The following is a 21,029-nucleotide window of genomic DNA, read 5'->3' as shown; positions in this document are numbered from 1 at the left end:
TCTTTGTAGTGCCAGGCATGCTGGAGTATGAGAGTCTGCAGGGCATTTCCGGCCTGAAGCCCACAGGCTTCCGGAAGCGGTCATCCAGCATAGATGACACCGACGCCTACACAATGACCTCAGTCCTGCAGCAGCTGAGCTATTTCTACAGCACCATGTGCCAGAGTGGCCTGGACCCAGAGCTCGTGAGGCAGGCTGTGAAGCAGCTCTTCTTCTTGATTGGAGCCGTCACCCTGAACAGCCTCTTCCTGCGCAAGGACATGTGCTCCTGCAGAAAAGGGATGCAGATCAGGTAAAACCATAAACCACTGCTTACTCCAGAGAGGCTGGCCGGAAGGAATACTCATACAATCTGCAGCCACACATTCCCATCCCTCCCGCCCCCAGAGCTGCAATGCTGGCCTGGGGTGTGTGTGTACGAGATAACTCTCAGAACCTTGGAGGTGTCTGCCCTGTTGCCCGGCCCCTCCTCCCATCACCTTCCACCGCCCTAACTTGACACTCAGGCTTCCACTAGGAGCTAGTAATTGTAGATTTTAACTTCTGGCCCTCTGTGATTATCATACACTCAGCCAGTACTTACTGACCACCACCTCTGCGAATAGCACAGCCTGGGAGAGGACACAGGAAACAAAGGAAAGGGCGATTTGATCCCTGCCCTTGAGAAGCTCAAAATAACCAAATAATGCGAGGCTACTATGATGAAGTCAGGAACAAGTGGTGCGGGAAGTGCTTCAGAAGAGAGATATTATGATGGACAGAACAGTTAAAGAAGCCTGAGAGCTGTGGATTGAGTGGTTTTTCAAAAGGGAGAAGCACAATCCAGGCAGGGAAATGAGGTGAGCAAAGACGTAGTGTTGGAACTGACTGAGGACCCTCTTCAGGCAGCAGCAGTGAGCTGTGTCCAGATGAATCAGAGGTTTGTTTAGGGAGCAGAAGCGCTGAAGTAGAGTGGCAGGTTGGATCCAGAGTGGGACAGTCTAGAATGCCAGGCTAAGTGAGGCATTCGGAATTCATCCTGAAGTCATGGGCTCTAGCTGGGAAGTGTGTCAACTTCTCTTTATCTCTTATTGAGGAAGCACGGGCCCTGAGCTGTCATTGGAATGCTGTCATGTGATTGGAAAACACATAATATGTGGGTAGATATTTAAGACTTTTATAACATGTACAGGAATTTGATACCCGTATGTGATATGAGAACCTGGGGTGGTGATGATGGCAATGATGTAAGGGACAGTGACAAAGGATGTATGTTAAGCAAAGAATTAAACATGAGGCATCCATTGTATCTTTTGGGCATGCGTGAAACATGGAGTTGGACATTTCCACAAACCAGACTGGCCACTTCCCATGACACCAGGTGTGGTTTCCAGATAGGAGGGGGAATTCAGAAAGACTGGTCTCTGTGGACCTTTTTCTCTTCATTGAGAAAGGAAAGAGTTCTGTTTTATTTCACAGACTCCGAGCAGATGGCCTGTAGCTCTCTGAGGTAGGTGTCAACCCTATTTAAAGTAAAGCCATAATCCTTAATGTGCCACCAGAGCCTTTGCGGCACAGATCTCATTCCATCAGTAGGTCCCCCAAGATGAGTGAACACGGGACATGAGTGACAACTGCCTTGAGGATAAGTAGGACCTGTTCCCTCAGGTGCTCAGCACTTCTTCGTTTCACCAATTGAAAGTGGCCATCAGAGAAGTAGTGCCATTACAGTGCATTGCTCTGCTCTGAGCTAGCACATGCATTTTAGAGATGTTCATTCATTCAGATATCCCTTCAGCTCCTGCCTAAGCAAGGCCCACCAGGACTTGTGGTGGCTTTACAAGGAAAACAGAATAAGAAAACATGAACACAAGTAGAAAATCAAGACCAAAGAAAAGAAAACTTTAAACAGTAACAGAGTAGCTTGAAAACTGGCTCTGGGCTTTCCAGCTGTTGGGACAAAAAGCAAAAAAACATCCCCAGCTTTCTGGTCTCATTGGGTATGGTGAGACAGACCAGTTCCTGGGGTGATCTTTAGATTTTCCTAGTACCCAATTCTTCTTTGTTCCTACTCATGAATTATAAAAATACTATATCATATGGAACTTTGTCTCACAATCTCCACAGTTGCATTTTTACAGCACATTTCATTGTGGCTGTTTTGCCCCATGATCTTTGAGAATAGCCTAGGTAGGGTTCATGGAGACAGTTCTGTTATGAACCAGAATAACGAGGCCTGAACACACACATTGCTTGCTGGCCTGAGAGAATCTGGGGAGAAGACCAAAGGCACTGAATTGGGTCTTGAAGGACAGATAGGATTTCAGCTGGCCATAAATTAGAGGAATGAGCACAGGCTTCAGTGAAAATGTGATGGCAGGGTCTGAAAGGAGCACCAGCAGTGATGAGAGAACCTAGAAAGATTGGTTAGAAAGAGAGAGTAGAATGCCAGAGTGAGGAATGCATGCTTTAGTCCCTCAGCTGTAGCAGCCACTATAGATTCTTTTTTCTTTTCTTTATCAGAACGCTTTAAAGTATGATTCAATTCCTTTAATAGTTGTAGGACTATTCAGGTTATATATTTCATCTTAGATAACTTTGGGTAGTTTTTGGTTTTCAAGGCACTGGTCCACTTCATCTAAGTTATTGAGTTTATGTGTGTAGAGCCGTTCATAATATTTCCCTATATTTCTTTGGATTTCTGCAGAATCTGTAGCAATATCCCCTCTTAAGGTCCTATATGGGTAATCTGTGTCTTCATTATTTTCCTTGGTCAGTCTTGCTAAAGTTTAATTAACTTTACTGATCTTTTCAAAGAACCAGTGTTTGATTTCATTAAATATTTTCTTTTTAAAATTTAACTGATTTCTGTTATCGTCTTTATTATTTCATTCCTTCTGCTTACTTTGGATTTATTTTGCTCCTTTTCCCTCTAGTTCCTAAAGTAGAAGTTTTGATTATTGACTTTGAGACCTTTCTTTTCTAACATAAGCATTTAATGTTATAAATTTCTCTCTAAGCACTACTTTTACTATATCCCACAAATTTTGTTATGTTATATTTTCATTTCTGTTCATTTCAAAATATTTTCCAGTTTCCCCTGACTCTTACTCTTTGACCCGTGGATTATTTAGAATTATGTTGTTTAATTTCCAAGTGTTTAGAGACTTTCTTATTACCTTTCTGTTATTGATTTTCAGTTTAATTCTATTATAGCCAAAGAACACACTTGTTCAAACTCTTAGAAACAGAAGGTAAAATGGTGTTGCCTGAGACTTTTCCAGGTTTATTTTTAACACAAAAACTTCTAAATATTTTTACATTAAAATAATAATAAACTTTGTATGATTTTGATTCTTTTTAAATTTGCTAAGATTTGCTTTTATCATCCACAATATGGTTTGTTTTTGTCAATGTTCCCACATGCAATGGAAAAGAATGTATATTCTGCAGTTGTTGGGTGGAACGTTCTATACATGTCAGTGAGACTCTGTTGTTTGTTGATAGTGTTTTTCACTTGTTGATAGTGTTTTTCACTTCTTGTATGTATCCTTGCTGATTTTCTCTTTTAGTTTTATTGAGAGGAGTGGAGAAGTTTTCAATTATAATTATGGATCTGTCAATTTCTTCTTTTCTATCTGTCAGTTTTTGCTTCATGTATTTTAAAGTTCTATTGTTAGGTACATACACATTGAGAACTGTTGTGTCTTTTTGTAGAATTGACACTCCTATCATTATGTAAGGTCCTTCTTTACTCCTGTCTAGTAATTTTTTCTTCTCTGAAGTCTACTTTTTCTTAAAGTCTACATTTTCTTTTGATTAGTATTTTCATACTGTTTTTTTTTTTTTTTTTTTTCATCCTTTTACTTTTAACCTGCCTATATCAGATTTGAAGTGAGTTTCTTGTAGGCAGCATATATTTGGGTCTTTTTTCAATCTAATCTGACCATCTATGCTTCTTCATTGGGATGTTTAGACCATTTTAATGTAATGTAATTATTGATATAGTTAGGTGTAAGTCTACCATTTGGCCTTTTTTTGTTGTTCCTTCTGGTTTTTATTTCTCTGATACTTTTTTCTGACACCTTTCTGGGTTCTTTGAACATATTTTGTACCCCTTTCTAGTTTGCCTATTGTGTTTTTACTATATCTCTTTGTATCTTTTTTAGTGGTTGCCCTAGGAATTACAATATACATATATACTTTCTCAGTCTGTTTAGAATCCATCTTACCACATCAAGCAGAATGTAGAAACCTTACCATCACATAGGCTCCTTCACCACTCTTCATTTTATGTTGTAGTTGTTTTATGTATTATATCTACATACATCAAAAAGTCTGTCAGAAAGTGTTGTAATTTTTCTTTTAAACTATCCAACATATTTTAAACAACTCAATAGAAGAAGAATAGTCTATTATATTTACCCAGATATTTACCATTTATATTATTCCTTCTTCTGAGTTTAAAGTCTCAGTTTTTCCCCCAAATCTCATTTTGATATCATTTCCTTCTGCTTGAGGAAATTCTTTTAGTAGTCTTTTTAAAGCAGGTTCACTGGCAATAAATTCTCTTAGTTTTCTTTCATCTGAAAATGTCTTCATTTTACCTTCATTCCTGAAGTATATTTTTGCAGACTGATAGTCCTTTTTTTTCATCACTTTAAAAATGTTTCACTTTTTTCTGGCTTCCATGGTTTCTGATGAGAAATGCACAGTCATTTGAATTATTGTTTACCCTACAAGTAATGCATAGTTTTTCTCTGATTGCTTACAAGATTTTTTTCTTTGTCATTAGTTTTCTGCAGTTTGATTATGATGTTTCTAGGAGTCGGTTTTGCCTCTTTGAGATGGCCTGAACTACTTGAATTCCCATGGGGAATTGCTAATCTAGAAGGTCAGAGCTGGACTTGACCTTTGAGATCACATAATTCAACACTCAATTTTTAAAAACAGCTTCATTGATATATAATTTACATGCCATGAAGTTCACCTGTTTAAAGTGTATACTTCAATGGTTTTTGGTATATTTACAGAGTGTGCAGCCATCACCATAATGTAATTTTACATTTTCATCACTCCAAAAAAGCCTTATAGCCATTAGCAGCCACTCTTATCCCCTACCCACGTCCCACATCCCAGTCCCCTTATCCTGAGCCTAAGCAACCACGAATATATTTTATTTCTCTATAGATTTGCCTATTCTGGACATTATTTAAATAAGTGCAATCATAAAATATGTTGTCTTTTGTGACTGGCTTATTTCACTTAGCGTAATGCTTTCACGGTTCCTCCCCGTGGGAGCAGGTGTCACTACCTCATTTCTATTTATTGCTGAATAACACCCCATTGTATGGATAGACCACAATTTCTTTAGTCATCAGTTGGTAGACATTTGTGTTGTTTTCAATTTTTAGCTAAGTGAAATGCTATGAACATCTGTGTACAATTTGTTGCATGGACATGTTTTCAGTTCTCTTGAGTACATATCTAGAAGTTGAATTGCTGGGTCATATGGTAGTTTTATATTTACCATTTTGAGGAGCTGCCAAACTATTCTCCTTAGCAGCTATGCCATTTTTCATTCCTACTAGCAATGTGTGAGTGTTCTCAGCACTCTCATTTTCCCAGAGAGGTTGAGTAAATTTCAAAGCTCACACAGTGGATTGATAATACTAAAACCCATGTCTCTTAACTCATAAACTTATGATAATTAGTGACAGAAACAAGAATCAAAACCCCACTAGACTAAAAGACAGCCTTCTGCCAATTGAAAACTTTCTGCCAATTTAGGAAATCAAACAATTTTTTTTATACCATTGTAAGTCTTCAAATATTACTATGATTTTTTTCCTTTAACAGATTTTCAATTCTATTAAGAGTATTTTAATAGATTATTCTACTTTATAAATTATTGCACTGTGCTCTGCTCAGATTCTCCCCAAAGTTTATCCTGGTACAGCCCCTCATCATAGACCATCATGATCCTTAGAAGCATGAATCGTGAGAGCTGATCATCTGGTCCTCCTCACATTACAAACAAAACTGCTGGACTGTGGTCCTGAGGCTCTCAGTGAACCCCCTCAGGACACACTGGGGCATTCGGTACCCTCCCCAAACATGTATGGAACCATCCACTGTTCTCTACTCCTCTGGCTTCTACTCCAGGTGCAACATCAGCTACTTAGAAGAATGGCTTAAAGATAAGAATTTGCAGAACAGCTTGGCCAAGGAAACTTTGGAGCCTCTCTCCCAGGCAGCCTGGTTGCTTCAGGTTAAGAAGACCACAGACAGCGATGCCAAGGAGATCTATGAACGCTGTACCTCACTGTCTGCTGTGCAGGTGACCAGGCTTGCTCAATGTCTCCCTGATCTGCATTGACAGGTCATGTAATTGTTGTCACCTTTCCTGGCATAGCCAGGGGTATGCAACTGAGTCTCTGCTTTTTGGGGAGCATAATATCTCCCATAGCCCACCCTCTTCTCTAGTAAGCATTTATTAAATACTAACTCTAGACCTTAAAAACACAAAAGTGCATATGACACATTCTCTGCCTACTACACTCACAGATATGCTAAGGGTGGGGGAAGGGGGTGAATGGAGGGAAGGAGACTAGAAGTGGGGAATTGTCTTACTGTCACCTAATTATGTGGTTTGTCTTTGCTCCCTTCTATGCTCCTCTCACCTTGTTTTCTTTTCTTGAAAAAAAAAAAATAACCCATAGTTCCTAGAGGCAAATTACAGTATAAAAGAATTAGCCATGGTTCCCAACAGTTGCCAAACCACCAGAGGCATTATTTCATGGACAGAATCATCTTTTTTCATGGTCTAACATCATCTTCTGTACTGTTTGCAGATCATAAAGATCCTTAATTTATACACACCTATAGATGACTTTGAGAAAAGAGTGACTCCATCCTTTGTTCGCAAAGTACAGGTGAGATCCTTAAGAATGTGGCTTTTAATTTATAGTTAAGTTGATATTTAATTAACATTATAGAAGTCCAAGATTAAAGTCCATTTACCAATCATGCATACAAAGGGCTCCCAGCAAAAGCAGCAGGAATTTTCCATCAGATTCCCCAGTTTTCAGAACCAATTTTAGCCCTGTGGAAAGGGAATGAAAACACCAGAGCCGTGACTCAGAGTCTGTTCCTTCAGCAGGTCTTGTTTCTTGTCAGTCTGAGTGCTGTGCACGTGAGCACTTGAATGTGTAGTTTCCAATTACACATCTGTGTGAGGCCAACTTTTCTTCCTATACTTCAACAAAAATAACGTATCACAATATATGGAATACAGAAGTAGATATGAGATCCCACCTGTCATATTGTCAAATGTTAAAAAGATTTACAAGGGGCAGCCAGTTCAACAAGGGGCAGCGCGAGCTCTCAACAACAAGGTTGCCTATTCAATTCCCACATGGGATGGTGGGCTGCGCCCCCTGCAACTAAGATTGAAAATGGCAACTGGACTTGGAGCTGAGCTGCGCCCTCCACAACTAGATTGAAGGACAACAACTTGGCCCTGGAGAAACACACCATTCTCCAATAGTCCCCAATAAAAATTAAAAAAAAAAAAAGATTTACAAAAATATAAGACAATACCATTTCTCACTAATTGTTTTTCAAAAATATAGTTATTTTTCCAAAAAAAAAAAATAGGTGACTATGTGTTGGTTTCATTCTTGTTGTTTTAGTGAATTAAATATTTTAAATTATTGTTTTAATTACTAATATGATACATAATTAACTAATATGATAAATATCAATAGTTAGACCCATGCACACAAAGGCTCTTTGGAATCCTCCATAATTTTTAAAAGTATAAAGGAGTCTTGAGATCAAAAAGTTTCCAAACCACTGAACTAAAAACAAAGACGAGTGTGATAAAAAATCAATACTTGAGATCTACTCAGGTTTGGGCTTAGAATTATGCCATGAGAATAGATAAGAAGAGAAAACATCGATTTACAGTCACTCCATCCTGTGGGAAATTAATTTATGAAGAGAAACAGAACAGGAAGTATTCATGAGAGCTGATCTGAAAGTCCTGGATAGACTATTTCACGTTGGAATTGTGCTATTTAAAAGCTCTTTTGTGTGTTATCTCACATGATTTTGAAAGGGGTGTTTCACTGGAGATAGAATGGTGTTTCCTTACTTTTGATTTCCAGGTAGCCATCAAGCTGAATGCTCTGGTTTCCTTATTCATGTTTCCTCTGGTTCTAATTTTAGGCGCTCCTAAACAGTCGAGAGGACTCATCACAGCTGATGTTGGATACCAAATATCTCTTTCAAGTCACGTTTCCTTTTACCCCCTCTCCCCATGCTCTGGAAATGATCGAGATCCCCAGCAGTTTCAAGCTAGGCTTTCTCAACAGATTATAGCAGAAGAAGAAAGAATACTTTTACCTCTAAAGCTAAATGAAGTTCAAGTATGGGGATGTGGTTTATTCACTGGGATTGGAAATGCTCTAGGATGTGATTTAAAGAAGAAAATAAGAATTCTCCCAGATGGGCCACATCTTCTGTCACTCACTGTGAGGGTGTGGCCGCTGTTGTTTTGTAAAACTTAACACACCCACGCTGTCCCCTTGGAATCTCAGCTGGCTTTTACTAGAATTCCTGGAAGGCTCATGTTTTCTTCCTGGTGCCTCTTGGTCTAGATCTGTCTTGTACAGGGCACCACTCAGAGGGCATAAGATCCAGGGGGACACTGTCTCCCAAGTTTTCTAAGGTTCATGTAAAGTCCAGGTACATTTATGAAGCCACAGTGGGGTCCCGGGGCGAGTCTTCCAGGAAATAATTCCATTTGGCCGTGATGGCGTACCAAAAGGCCTCTCACCCCGTGCCTTAGTGTGGGCTGAGTTTACCGACTCTTTTTACTAAAAATGCTCCTGCATAAAGAAGTATTTATTATCTCAGACCCCTGTAATTTTTAAGAGAATATTTAATTTGAAAAGAACCATATGAAGTATTTTTATGTATATATATATATATTTAAAATGAATATAATGTTAAAGCTTAATTGCTACATCTATCATCTGCTCTGAAAGAACATTTCTTTAAATCTTGTCTGCCGACATATTTGCCATCGTTTTTCATTACTATTTTTCATATGATAACTTTTTAAAAAACAAAACTTAAAAAAGCAACCTAAATGATTTTCTCTGTTATCAGCATTCAAATATGTTTTATATTTTTCTCATAAAAGTACTTGAAGAATTGTATCAGGTGCCTCCTTTTGAGAAGTCACCGTTTCCCAAGTTTTATGGGAACTGACTATTCTTTGTCCTCCACGCCCTCCATTCCTCCCTTTCAGAGCGTAAAACGTCACTTAATAAGCCTCCTCGCCTGGCGGCGGGCCAAGCACCCTCTGCAGCACCCCGTGAATCCCAACTGGCAATTCTGTTTCTGAAAGTCACAGGCAATCGGTGTGCTTCTGTAACACAGACATTTATCTTAGCAGCAAAAATAATATATGATCACCCTTGTAGTATGTAATAATGTCTTTTCACATGATAAATGATTTAATGTAGTTCATTTAAATACACTGTATATGAAGAAATGAAAAGTAGAACTTGTAATAGTTTAATCAATAAAATGAATTCCCATATGAATTGGGTCAGATTCTTTTAATTGCTGGGAGATTATATTTTTCTTAAGTGCACAAGTTTATGCCTTTCTCTATGGGTCATACTTACAGATGCTGGAATCTTTATAGAGTCATTATATCTCTTAAAACATATATAAGAATTTTTAGGGAGGAGTAAATATGCCCTAAGTCCCAGCTCAGGCGGTGTCTCCGTGGGGCTTCTAGGCTGCCAGAATAAGAGGCTACTTTCAGAGAGTCGGCTGGGTTTCTGATCTGCACCGTGACCTTCTCCGTGCTCCTTCCAGACTTTCCCTGTGCCCTGAGGAGCCCATCACCCTTACTTTTCGGCTCCCATTGCTCCAGGTTCTCGCCCTGCGCGAGCTTACCTGGCCAGCACTTACCCTGGGCTGGAAATCAGTCATGTTCCCCATTTCCCCCACTGGCCTGTGAGATCCTGGAGAGCAGGTCCACATCTTACTCATCCCTGCCTTCATCTTGATGGATATTGGCGAGGTAGAGAGAAAGGCAGGAGCTGGGTCCTATTGAGGGGGCAGGGTTTGGTGGGGGGGGGAGGGAGGTGTTGGTCAGCACTGGGAAGCAGTGGATCTTGTTTGGGGACAAGACAAGGGGACCTGCAGAAGCTAAGAAACATATGTATGGAGAAGGGGTAGTGGGGGTTCGCTCACCCCATAGTGTTGATCAGTGCTACAAACCTGAAGGGGGTCGGGGGGCCAACATTAAAGCGGTGCAGGTGAGATGAGGACAGTGAGGAGGTGGGAGGCGCCCATAACATCCAGTCACAGGTGGATAGAACGGTCAGGATTGCTCGGTGGAGCAGGGTGTGGATTCACAGGCAAACCTGTGAACTCTGCCTCCCACTGAGGCAGAGAACTAAGCTCAAGAAACTGGCCCACAGGGGTTCTGAGGGCACCTGGCAGCACAGATGGGCAGAAGGTTCAAGGGTAAGTGATGCAAATCGCAGTGAGTGCCCCAGCAGTGAACACGGAGCTGCAGGGGGACAGGGATGAAGCAGCCCAGCTATAATGCCCAGATAAGGAGATTAGACAGGATGCAATCAGTCCCTTTCCCAGCATCACCTTCCAGCTGCAGCTCTAACTTCTCGCCTTTCTGCTGATCAGTTCCAAGTGTTGAGTCTGTGGAAGGTATGGATGTGTTAACATTAAGTTAATACTCAGGCTTTCTGAAATGCCCAGATCAGTGTTCAGATGTGTACATACCAAGGTGTTAGCAGTGGTCTTTGTGGTGGGAGCACAGGTGAGGGATAGTGGTGGTTGTTAATCTGTTCTAATTTTTCTACAATTTACATGCATTTCTTTTGAAATAAGAAGGTGTTTTGATTTTAAAATATGTTTAGTATTGGCATTAGGGAATAAGTTAAGCATCTTTAAAATCATTTAATCAGTTTTAAAAATTGATGCGGGTAACACTTTACATGTCAACATAAGCCTCCAAGTGTAGTTTACGGACTTGAAAGAGGTTTTTGATGTAAATATTATATAGTCATAATAAGTTTGGGAGATAAAGCCACACTGTCATGTGTATCAGTAGTTTATTCTTTTTTGTTGTACGAACATATCACAATTTATTTATCTAGTCTACTATTGGTAAACATTTGGGTTTTTCCAGTTTAGAGCTATTATGAATAAAGCTGCTATGACATTCGTTTTTTGTTTTGTTTTTGTTTTTTGTTTGTTTGTTTTTTACCAATTTATACCCCTCCAGCAAGGAAGGAGGTCCAGTTCTTCACATCCTCGCCCACACTTCAGATTGTTAGCCTTTTCCATTTTAGGTATACGGTGGGTAAGTAGTGATACCACAGTGTGATTTTAATTTGCTTTTCTTTGATGACTAATGATGTTGAGCACCTTTTTATGTTTATTGACTACAAGAATATCTGTATTTGTGAAGTGTCTCAATAAGTCTTTTACCCATTTAAAAATAATTTTTATTGAGATATAATACACATAACATAAAACTCACCATTTTAAAGCTTACATTTCAGAGTTTTTTAGTATATTCACAAGGATGTGAATGATCTACTTCCAGAGCATTTCCATCACCCCAAAAAAGAAACTCCATACCCATTAAGCAGTGTTCCCAACCCCACACCCATCCCCCCTTCTAATCTACTTTCTCTCTGTGTGGATCTGCCTATCCTGGACATTTCATATAAATGGAAACATAACTTGTAGCCTTTTGTGTCTAGCTTATTTCACTTAATATAATGTTTTCAGGGTTCATCCATATTGTAACATATACGTATACATATGCTGTAACAACGTATTGTAATAAGAATTTCATTCTTTTTTTATTGCCAAATAACATTCTACTGTATGAGTATAACACATTTTGTTTATCCATTCATCAGTTGATGGACATTTAAATTGTTTCCACATTTTGGCTTAAATACTGCTACAAACATTTGTGTATAAGTTTTATCTTGGGTATATGCCTAGATATACCCAAGTGGATTTGCTGGGTCATATGGTAACAACTTTGTTTACTGCCAAACTGTTTTCCTCAGCGGCTGCACCGTTTTACATTCCCACCAGCAAAGTTCTTTTGCTCATTTTTAATTGGGTCAATGAAACATTATTTTAAAAGTATAAACTGGAGATACTCTATATATCGAAAAATAGGAGATTTGTTTAATAAATTGTGATACTCCATAGTATAGAATAATATTAAAGTTATGACCAAAAGAAAAAAAAACAGCTCTATAAGTGCTAACAGAATAAGGTAGGAGAAAAAAACAAGTCACTAACAGCCCCAATTATATAATTAACAAAACTGTATCTATGGTGTCAGAAAATATGGAAGCATATGAACCAAACTAAATAAGGAGAGTAGATGCGGAACAGGTAACGGGGACTTTTCCCTTTTGACTTTCTATCTTTGGCATTGACTCTTTTAAAAATAAATATGGGGTGGTGGGTTTTTTGGTAATTTTTAAACCATATATTTAGGTGAAACATGTCAAATAAATTTTGTGTTTGGTGTAGGGTAAGCAGAAGGTTTGAGAAGTTCTATGAGCGTCTTCTACAGAGCAGCTTCATGTAAAAACTTATTAAACTGAGGCATTTTTATCTTTTTCTTGTCAAAACGCTTATTGAAGTATTTGCTCTGTAAAAAGGTCCCTCGTCATAAAGAGGATTATTGACAATAAGTACAATAGAATTGTCTAAAATGAAATTTTGCTCATGATATAAATACTAAATGGAAAATATCTGGATACAAAGATATAAGAGTAGACATGAACAGTGTAACTGCCATGGTCCTAAAAATCTTGCATATGCCAAAATGTGAAAAGGAGTCTCGTGGGCAGGGACTGTAGGTGATTCTTTTCTTCCTTTCACCTTTTTCATTTTTGCAGACTTTACAATGACCATAACATTTATGGTTTTAAAATGCTACAATCTTTCAAATTTGGTTTGTAGCTTGCCCATGTGTAAACAACCAGATCTAAAATGTGACATGATTCAAGGTTGATATGACTCAAAACTTGTGGTCTCCATTAAAAACTGGTGTTTTCCAAGAACATGCAATGACATGTGAAGATGAAAACACTGTTAAGCAAAATACTAAAGTTCAAAATTGTATATAGCATATAATTCCAATTTTTTAAAAAGTATATACATATACGCCTATAAAGATGTGAGAAGAAAACACAACAGAGGTCAATTATTTGCTAGTATAGGGCATGTGGGTGATTAATTTTCCTTCTTTGTGTCTTTCTGTTTCCAATCATTTATAATGAAAACATGTATAGCTCTTATAATTTGAAAAAAAAATTTTAATTCAGTCTGGGAATGAAAACATTGTCGCTATCCAGATTTGGAATATTAGCAATCTTTTCAGCTTCTCTTTCTCTTGATCTCCCACAACTCCCAGCCATCCTTCTGTTCCTTCCCCACTGGTTCCCTCAGTTCCCCTCGCCTTCTATTCCTGCAGCGGCTACTCTGTCCAGAGCTCATTTCCTCTTCCCCACAACGTGATAATAATCTCTTAACCTGGCTGATTTTCCTGCTGTACAGTCTGTCTCTGACCTACTTCTAGAAGCACAAATGCTGGAATAATCCACTTAAATGATGTGCTCCCTTGCTGAAAACCCATGGTTCACCTTCCTAATGCTATTACTTGGAGTCTTCAGCACAACCTTGGGACTGGCTGCCTTGGCAGGCTCGGGCAGTGGGGGGCAACATTCCTGGACCTCTACCATGGGCTAGGCTCTAGAGGACCAGCTCTTTTGTGTTCTTGAACTCAGTTGTGACAAAGCAGAGCAGCTTGGTGGTGCTGGCTCCACAGTAGGGGTTGTGGAGTCCCACTGCATACAGAGTCAGGCTCCACCGTTGACCTTGAACTCATTGAATCCCTTGGACAGCGTTTCCTTAGCTGTCACACAGATGTCCTGCCTCCCTCTCAGGGTGGTTGTGAGAGGTCAGAGCTGATCACTAGCTAGATCCCTTCTGCGCTCTCACCCGCAAGGGACTGTCCTCTATTCCTTTGTTACCTAGCGTTCCCAAGAACTGTGCCAGCTGCCCCTTTGCTGTAGGAATTCACCCAATTCATGATCTTCACATTCTCCCTGCAGCCCCATTGTGATCTCTGCATGACAGATATTCCCCTCAGCGGGAATATCTGCCTTACAAATACATCCTGCCTTACAAATACGTGCCTTACAAATACACCCTTGAAAATGGGGCTCTGTTGAAATATACAGATCAGTGCCCCCAAATATCTTTATACTCAGGAAGTCATTTCTTTAAACCTTGACGTGGCCCACTCTTCAAAACACCTATTGAATTGGCACAGCTACGATGGCCACTCCCTTCCACCTTCACCTCCTCATCTTCCATCTCCAACAACGGCACCTGACCCCTCAGCCTCCCAAACAGAAACCTAGGAGCTATCATAGACATCTCCCTCGTCTCCACATGCCTCTGAGTCCAGCTCTTTCTCCTTCCTAAGTGTGGTCCACATCCATCCCACAGCAATGCTTTAGTTCAGGCCTTCCTCGCTTCTTGCCTGAACTGTGGCCATCGGCTCCTCTCGGCTCTTTCCGTGTCTCCTGCTCCACCCTCCCCTCCTTCCTGCCGCCTCTGCTGCTGCTGCCGCTGCCGCTGCCGCTGCTATTACTGCTATTACAGCCACTCACAGGGCAGCATAACTTCTCTGGAGCACTCACTATATTCCGGCCTTGAGCCAAGTGCTTCATGCACTGTCTCTTAGAAATCCCCTGACAACCCTATGAGGTAGATTTTTAAGATCCTCACTTGCTAGATTAGCAAACGAAGATTCAGAGTTTGAGTAACTTGCCTAAACAGTGAGGCCAGGATCCGGCCAGCCAGAGACAGCACCTTCAGCCACAAGATGGTTTTGCTTTCTCCAGGTTACCCTCCCTTCAGTGGCCTGGGCCTGTCAACTTCTGGGTGTTAGGCAGGGACCCTGGGTCTGTGGCTGTCAAATGGTTACCAGTAAATGGGATGCTGCATTCCTGTCAGGGAACCAACACATTTAGTCAGCCTCATGGCATTGGTTGGGGTCAGGTTCCACCATTTTCTGACTCTTGTCTTTACTCCAAAAGTTCACCCTGATGGGAGGAGTTTTTGTTTGTTTTTTTCAATTATACTGTTCATTACAACGATGCTTTCTGTTTTGAAACCCCACAAGGGTAACATTGAGCTGCAAAAATCCAGGTGTCCTTGTCTGCAAGCTGTCAAAACAACTGGTTAACTGTAAGTTCAGAAAACCTATTGTCTGACGCTTTCTTGCTGACTAAATAAATGAGTTGGTGTTGACCCAGCATGTCGTAATAAATCAAAGTTTACAAATTAACTGCATCTACTTTATCCTACATGTAGAGGTCTGAGCAACTACCATGCTAACAGGAAGACGAGCTTTTAAAAAGCTGTTTCTGTTGGTTTTTCTCACACACTTAACATCCCTTTTTTCTCTCTCTTTTCCAGCTTCATCTTGGGTAAAAGATGTGTGATCAGACCTTTCTAGTTAATGTATTTGGCTCCTGTGACAAATGTTTCAAGCAAAGGGCTCTGAGACCAGTTTTCAAGAAATCTCAACAGCTCAGCTACTGTTCAATATGTGCAGAAATTGTAAGTGCCACTTTTAAAAAATGTAAGTGGTTGCCCGTCTTAAAATGATGTCTACTGTGAGGGTCCTGTGCCGGATAAGTTGCTATAGAAACCGTTTACACACACAAACATTTTCAGCGCAGCTGGACTGGGTGAGGCAGTACAGCATGGGGGTGGGGTGGGGGGGGTGAAGTCTGATCTCTGAGTTCCTGGGTTCAAATCCCAGTTCTATTCCTTGGTGGTTGTGTGCCAAGCAGGGGGGCGCCGAGGGGGCGCTGTGCCCGCAGGCGACGCCGGCGGGGAGGTGGGGTCGGCCGCGGCAGCCGGGTTCGCAGCCTCCCGCGTCAGCGCCGGAGGGCGGGGCCGCGCGCGGAGGAGGCTGCGGCTGGAGCTGCGCCTGTGGCCGCCCTGGCCTCCTCCCGCAGCTCACCCGCATCCCGGCTGTCGGCTTCCTTCCCTGCCGCGTCCCCGCGCGAAGATGGCCACGGACGGGCTGCATGAGAACGAGACGTTGGCGTCGCTGAAGAGCGAGGCCGAGAGCCTCAAGGGCAAACTGGAGGAGGAGCGGGCCAAACTGCACGACGTGGAGCGTGAGTGCGGGCCGGGGCGGGGGCTGCGCGCGGGGAGGCGGGCCGAGGAAACGAGACTGGGCTCCGGGATCTGGGGTGCGGGGGGCCTGGGCCCGGGCGGGATGCGGGCCTCGGGCGTCCCGGCTCCAGGTGAGGCACTGGGAGTAGCCCGAGCACCCAGGCGCGCCGGTGTGGGGCAGGAGCTGGGCGGCCCTCGCAGGCTCCCGGCGCCTTGCAGGGCCACCTCTGGGCCCGGGCACCTGATGGTAGCAGCCCCTGGACGCTGGCCTCCCAAGGAAGGATCGGGGATCAGTTACTACGGTCATCACCTGCCTGTTAGATGCAAACTGATCAAATTCCTGCCATTCCCAGGCGGAGCCGGGTGAAGGGAGGTGTCAGCACAGCGAGCCCTTGTGGGCGCGGCCTAGGATAGACTGTCTTGTTTTTTAATTATTTGGCTTTCTCCATCACTGTTGTGTCTTTTCTCGGTTTTGCTTTTACATGGAACCAGACACTGATTTTAGAGCTCGTTATTCCAATCTGCCCACTCTCCTTGGAGGTGGAGAGCCGGATGGGGGAAGGGAAACAGAGGAGCTTACCACATCCAACCATTTAGTTCACTTAAGGCTGTTTGAAAAGCTTTTGGATGGATGCGGTGTGGTTAGCATCAAAGAGCAATAGCAGTCTTACACAAACGTCATTATTGACCACGACCATAATTCAGAACAGGCTCTCTGATATTTTTTTTATGCGTGAGCCATTAACTAGCCAAGTGAAATGACTCTTGGCAGGGTCAGCTCCCCTGTTCTGTGTCCAGTGGTTCATCCTCAGCAGAGGTTGGGCTGGGGGCCAAGCTTGGGGAAGTGGTCTTACCTGCTTACGTTTCAGCTCTAAAGGTGGCAGCTCCCCTTGGCTGAGCAAGGCCTCCTGTTGGTGCCCTCAGGCACACCTTTACATGGTGCTCCTGCCATTCCTATTTGGTACCACCCCCCCCTTTAAATTCTATTTGGAAAAGAAAAACAGGGTTCATGCTAGGTCCTTTAGCACCAGATTCCTTTCTTTGAAAATCACTAGCTAGAAGCAGGTGACCTGATTCTAGAGTATGCTGTGCTTTTGGAGGGACCTTTTTTAAATAGGAAGCACACTAAGCCCCTATGTCATTTAGAAACAAGTCCAGCTACAAATAACCATAAACCCCTAATAAAGTAGTTAAGCAAATTGGGAGTTATTTTTCATACATAACAAGAACAAGGGTAGGCGGTCACCGCTTTGGTTCAGCTGCCTTCAGGGACCCACACTTCTGTCTGTCTTCACCACCCTGAGAGCAGTGGCATTTGCCCACGATTATCATATCACTGCCACAGCTCCAAACATCACGTCACCTCTGTATCCAGGGCAGAAAGAAGGTGGAATGTGGGTACCAACCTCTGTTTCTCCTTTTTATCAGGAAAGCAGTTTTTCCCCTAAACCTCATTTCTCCCCAACAAGTTTTTGCTTACACTTCATTGACCAGAACTAGGTCACATGGCTACTGCAAGGGGAGGCTGGGAAAGGGAGGACTGAGCTGAGCATATTGTCATCCCCAAGCAGAGCTGGGTTTCTGTTATCAGGGAAGAAGCAAGAAAAGGAGATTGGGAGGCACAGGACAGAGTCTTCCCCATTTCCCTTTGCAAATTCCTACACTCTGCAGATGGTAACGATGATGCAACGAGTGTGCTTTTAATGCCTCTGAGGTAGGTCTGATTTCTCCATTTTACAGATGAGGAAACTGAGGCACAGAGGTGACAGGGCTTTTGGAAAGACCCCAGTTAATAAGTGGTGGGATCAGGATTCCGGCGCAAGCAGTCAGAACTCCAACCCAACCTCACTTCAGCTTCATGCCTGGTCCACAGGGGCTCTCCAGAAACTCTCACTCAGTAGTGCCCACTGGGATACTTTTCAGCCTTTTCTGTGCATTTGCAAATTGCCTTAAGGCAGAGAGATAGTCAAGATACAGTTTTTTTCAACAAGGAGTCCCTGTCCTGCCAAGGATGCAGTGCTCTCAAAGGTCACGGCCAACTTTGGACTCACAGTAAGAGGATCTATCCTCACCTGCCTATAAGTCAGAATTTTTTAGTTGAAAAGACCAGAAGTCATGTGGTCATGTTCCCGTCTATGCCCCCGGAAGCTTCCAGACCACTCGCTACTCCTATATAAAACCGTGGCTCTTCTGAGGCTCCTGTCATTTGGCTGCCCTCCCTCTTCTCCTCCCCCCCGGGCTGTCTTCTGACCTCCCAGCCAGGCCCCCTCATTTCTTAAGGACTTTAGCACATGGCTTGAGCCTTCCTTTTGACCCTAAGCCCTGGTGTCTTCAGGGTTCACAGGGGTGACCCTCCTAACACACTGGCCCCTCACTCTGACAGCCCCCTGGGATCTTGTTAGCACTCAGAACTGCTCCTCCTCTGACCATAGTCTCTCCCGTTGGAGATCTCCATCATCTAGCATCATTCGGCTCCTCTCTCTTCCAGACTCTCAGCCTCTTTCTATACATGTTCACATTTTGGTGTTGTTTTATAGGCGGCCCTGTGACCCCTACCCCAGTTGGGGAAACCTCTTTAGATCATAAGCTTAACGTGACCAAGTTATCCCAGTTTGCCTGGGACTCAGTAGTAAAGCAGATATTCCTGCATCCTGGAAAACCCCTCAGTCTTGGGCAAACCAGGAGAGTTGGTCAGCCTTCTGTTAGCTCTGACTTGCCCAAATTCTTGGCTTAAAAAAAAAATCAACACGGGGTCAGCCCAGTGGCTCAGGTGGTTGGAGCTCCGTGGTCCTAACTCCGAAGGCTGCTGGTTCGAGTCCCACATGGGCCAGTGGGCTCTCAACCACAAGGTTGCCAGCTCAACTCCTCGAGTCCCACAAGGGATGGTGGGCTCCGCCCCCTGCAACAAAGATTGAACACAGCACCTTGAGCTGAGCTGCCGCTGAGCTTCCTGATGGCTCAGTTGGCTGGAGCGCGTCCTCTCAACCACAAGGCTGCCTGTTCGATTCCTGCAAGGGATGGTGGGCTGTGCCCCCTGCAACTAACAACTGCAACTGGACCTGGAGCTGAGCTGCGCCCTCTACAACTATGATTGAAAGAACAACAACATTGACTTGGAAAAAGTCCTGGAAGTACACACTGTTCCCCAATAAAGTCCTGTTCCCCTTCCCCAGTAAAAAAATCTTAAAAAAAAAAAAAATCAACACAACAAAATTATACAACATGATGGAGGAAAAGTGAACTTTCCCCAATTCCAGACGTTCATTTCTTCACCTCCCATCCCTTTGACCCTCAGATGGCATCCATTCTGTGGGGCCCTCATGCCCAAGTCAGACCCTCCTCAGCCAGTATTACATACAGGAAGTGGCTTATGTGGGCGGCCTAAAGGGAAGCCAGCCTCCATCAAACTCCACAGCCCTAGGCCCCATGTCCCCGTCCCTGCCTTTCCCTTATTCCTCCAGAGCTTCCTGCCCTGGATGTTTCTCCTTATCCCTTCAGCTTGCCTTCTGCCATTTGTAAGTGCTTCCTTGCTTGAGTCTAAGGCATTTTGGAATCATGAGGTTAAATCTTGTATTAGTTTCCTATTGCTATTGTACACATTTCCACAAACATAGTGGGTTAAAGTAACCTAAATTTATTCAGTTACAGTTCTGGGGGTCAGAAGTCTAAAATGGGCTGCCAGGGCTGCATTCCTCCTGGGGCGCTAGGGGAGAATCCATTCCTTGCCTTTTCAGCTTCTAAAGACCATCTGCATGCCTTGGCTTGTGGCCCCACATCACTCCAACCTGGTTTCTGTCATCGTGTCTCCTTCTTTGACCCCGATCCCCCCTTTTTTAAAATTTATTGGGGTGACAGTTGTTAGTAAAATTACATAGATTTCAGGTGTACAATTCTGTATTACATCATCTATAAATCCCATTGTGTGTTCATCACACAGAGTCAGTTCTCCTTCCATCACCATATATTTGATCCCCCTTACCCTCATCTCCCACTCCCCAACCCCCTTACCCTCTGGTAACCACTAAACTATTGTCTGTATCTATGAGTTTTTGTTTCTCATTTGTTTGTCTTGTTCTTTTGTTGTTTTTGGTTTATATACCACATATCAGTGAAATCGTATTGTTCTCTGCTTTTTCTGTCTGACTTATTTTGCTTGACATCATCCTCTCAAGATCCATCCATCCATGTTGTCACAAATGTTCCTATATCATCTTTTCTTACCGCCGAATAGTATTCCATTGTGTATATATACCACAACTTCTTTATCCATTCATCTATCGAAGGACATTTTGGTTGTTTCCATGTCTTGGCCACCGTAAATAAAGATGCAGTGAACATTGGAGCACACGTGTCTTTATCTCTAAATGTTTTCAGATTTTTTGGGTAGATACCCAGGAGAGGGATTGCTGGGTCATATGGCAATTCTATTCATAATTTTTTCAGGAACCTCCACACTGCCTTCCATAACGGCTGCACCAGTCTGCATTCCCACCAACAGTGTATGAGGGTTCCTTTTTCTCCACAGCCTCTCCAACACTTGTTACTATTTGTCTTGTTGATGGTGGCCATTCTAACTGGGGTGCGGTGATATCTCATTGTGGTTTTTATTTGCATTTCTCTGATGATTAGTGATGTTGAGCATTTTTTCATATGTCTGTTTGCCATTTGTATGTCCTCTTTGGAGAAATGTCTCTTCAGGTCGTCTGCCCATTTTTCAATTGGGTTGTTTGTTGTTTTTGTTGTTGAGTTGCATGAGTTCC

The 21,029-nt window shown here is 42.6% G+C and overlaps 2 protein-coding genes and 1 long non-coding RNA gene across 3 annotated transcripts in view; 2 read left to right on the top strand and 1 right to left on the bottom strand.

Moving 5' to 3' along the window:
- Positions 1 to 9,596, top strand: part of MYO5C (myosin VC) — an 88,390-nt gene extending 78,794 nt beyond the window's left edge. Inside the window, exons 38-41 of the mRNA XM_019747087.3 lie at positions 10 to 292; positions 6,145 to 6,319; positions 6,834 to 6,914; positions 8,212 to 9,596. Of these exons, the coding sequence (XP_019602646.3) occupies positions 10 to 292; positions 6,145 to 6,319; positions 6,834 to 6,914; positions 8,212 to 8,364 (692 nt within the window). The 3' untranslated portion in view covers positions 8,365 to 9,596. The remainder of the gene's footprint in view (positions 1 to 9; positions 293 to 6,144; positions 6,320 to 6,833; positions 6,915 to 8,211) is intronic.
- On the bottom strand, positions 166 to 11,211 carry LOC148758668 (uncharacterized). Its single transcript, XR_016020859.1, has 3 exons — positions 10,669 to 11,211; positions 9,973 to 10,110; positions 166 to 268 (listed from the first exon to the last, which is right to left on the bottom strand). It is a non-coding gene; the product is annotated as an uncharacterized LOC148758668 (long non-coding RNA).
- Positions 11,212 to 15,840: 4,629 nt separating this feature from the next.
- GNB5 (G protein subunit beta 5) overlaps positions 15,841 to 21,029 on the top strand; it is a 34,812-nt gene continuing 29,623 nt past the window's right edge. Inside the window, exon 1 of the mRNA XM_019747080.3 lies at positions 15,841 to 16,271. Coding sequence (XP_019602639.1) covers positions 16,160 to 16,271 — 112 coding nt within the window. The 5' untranslated portion in view covers positions 15,841 to 16,159. The remainder of the gene's footprint in view (positions 16,272 to 21,029) is intronic.

The sequence above is a fragment of the Rhinolophus sinicus genome, chromosome 3 (assembly GCF_057876585.1).
Source record: "Rhinolophus sinicus isolate RSI-liver-muscle chromosome 3, RSI-T2T, whole genome shotgun sequence".
In the NCBI taxonomy this organism is placed as follows: Eukaryota; Metazoa; Chordata; class Mammalia; order Chiroptera; family Rhinolophidae; genus Rhinolophus; species Rhinolophus sinicus.
The sequence above is the reverse complement of the archived record's forward strand: the minus strand, read 5'-3'. Positions and strand labels throughout refer to the sequence as shown.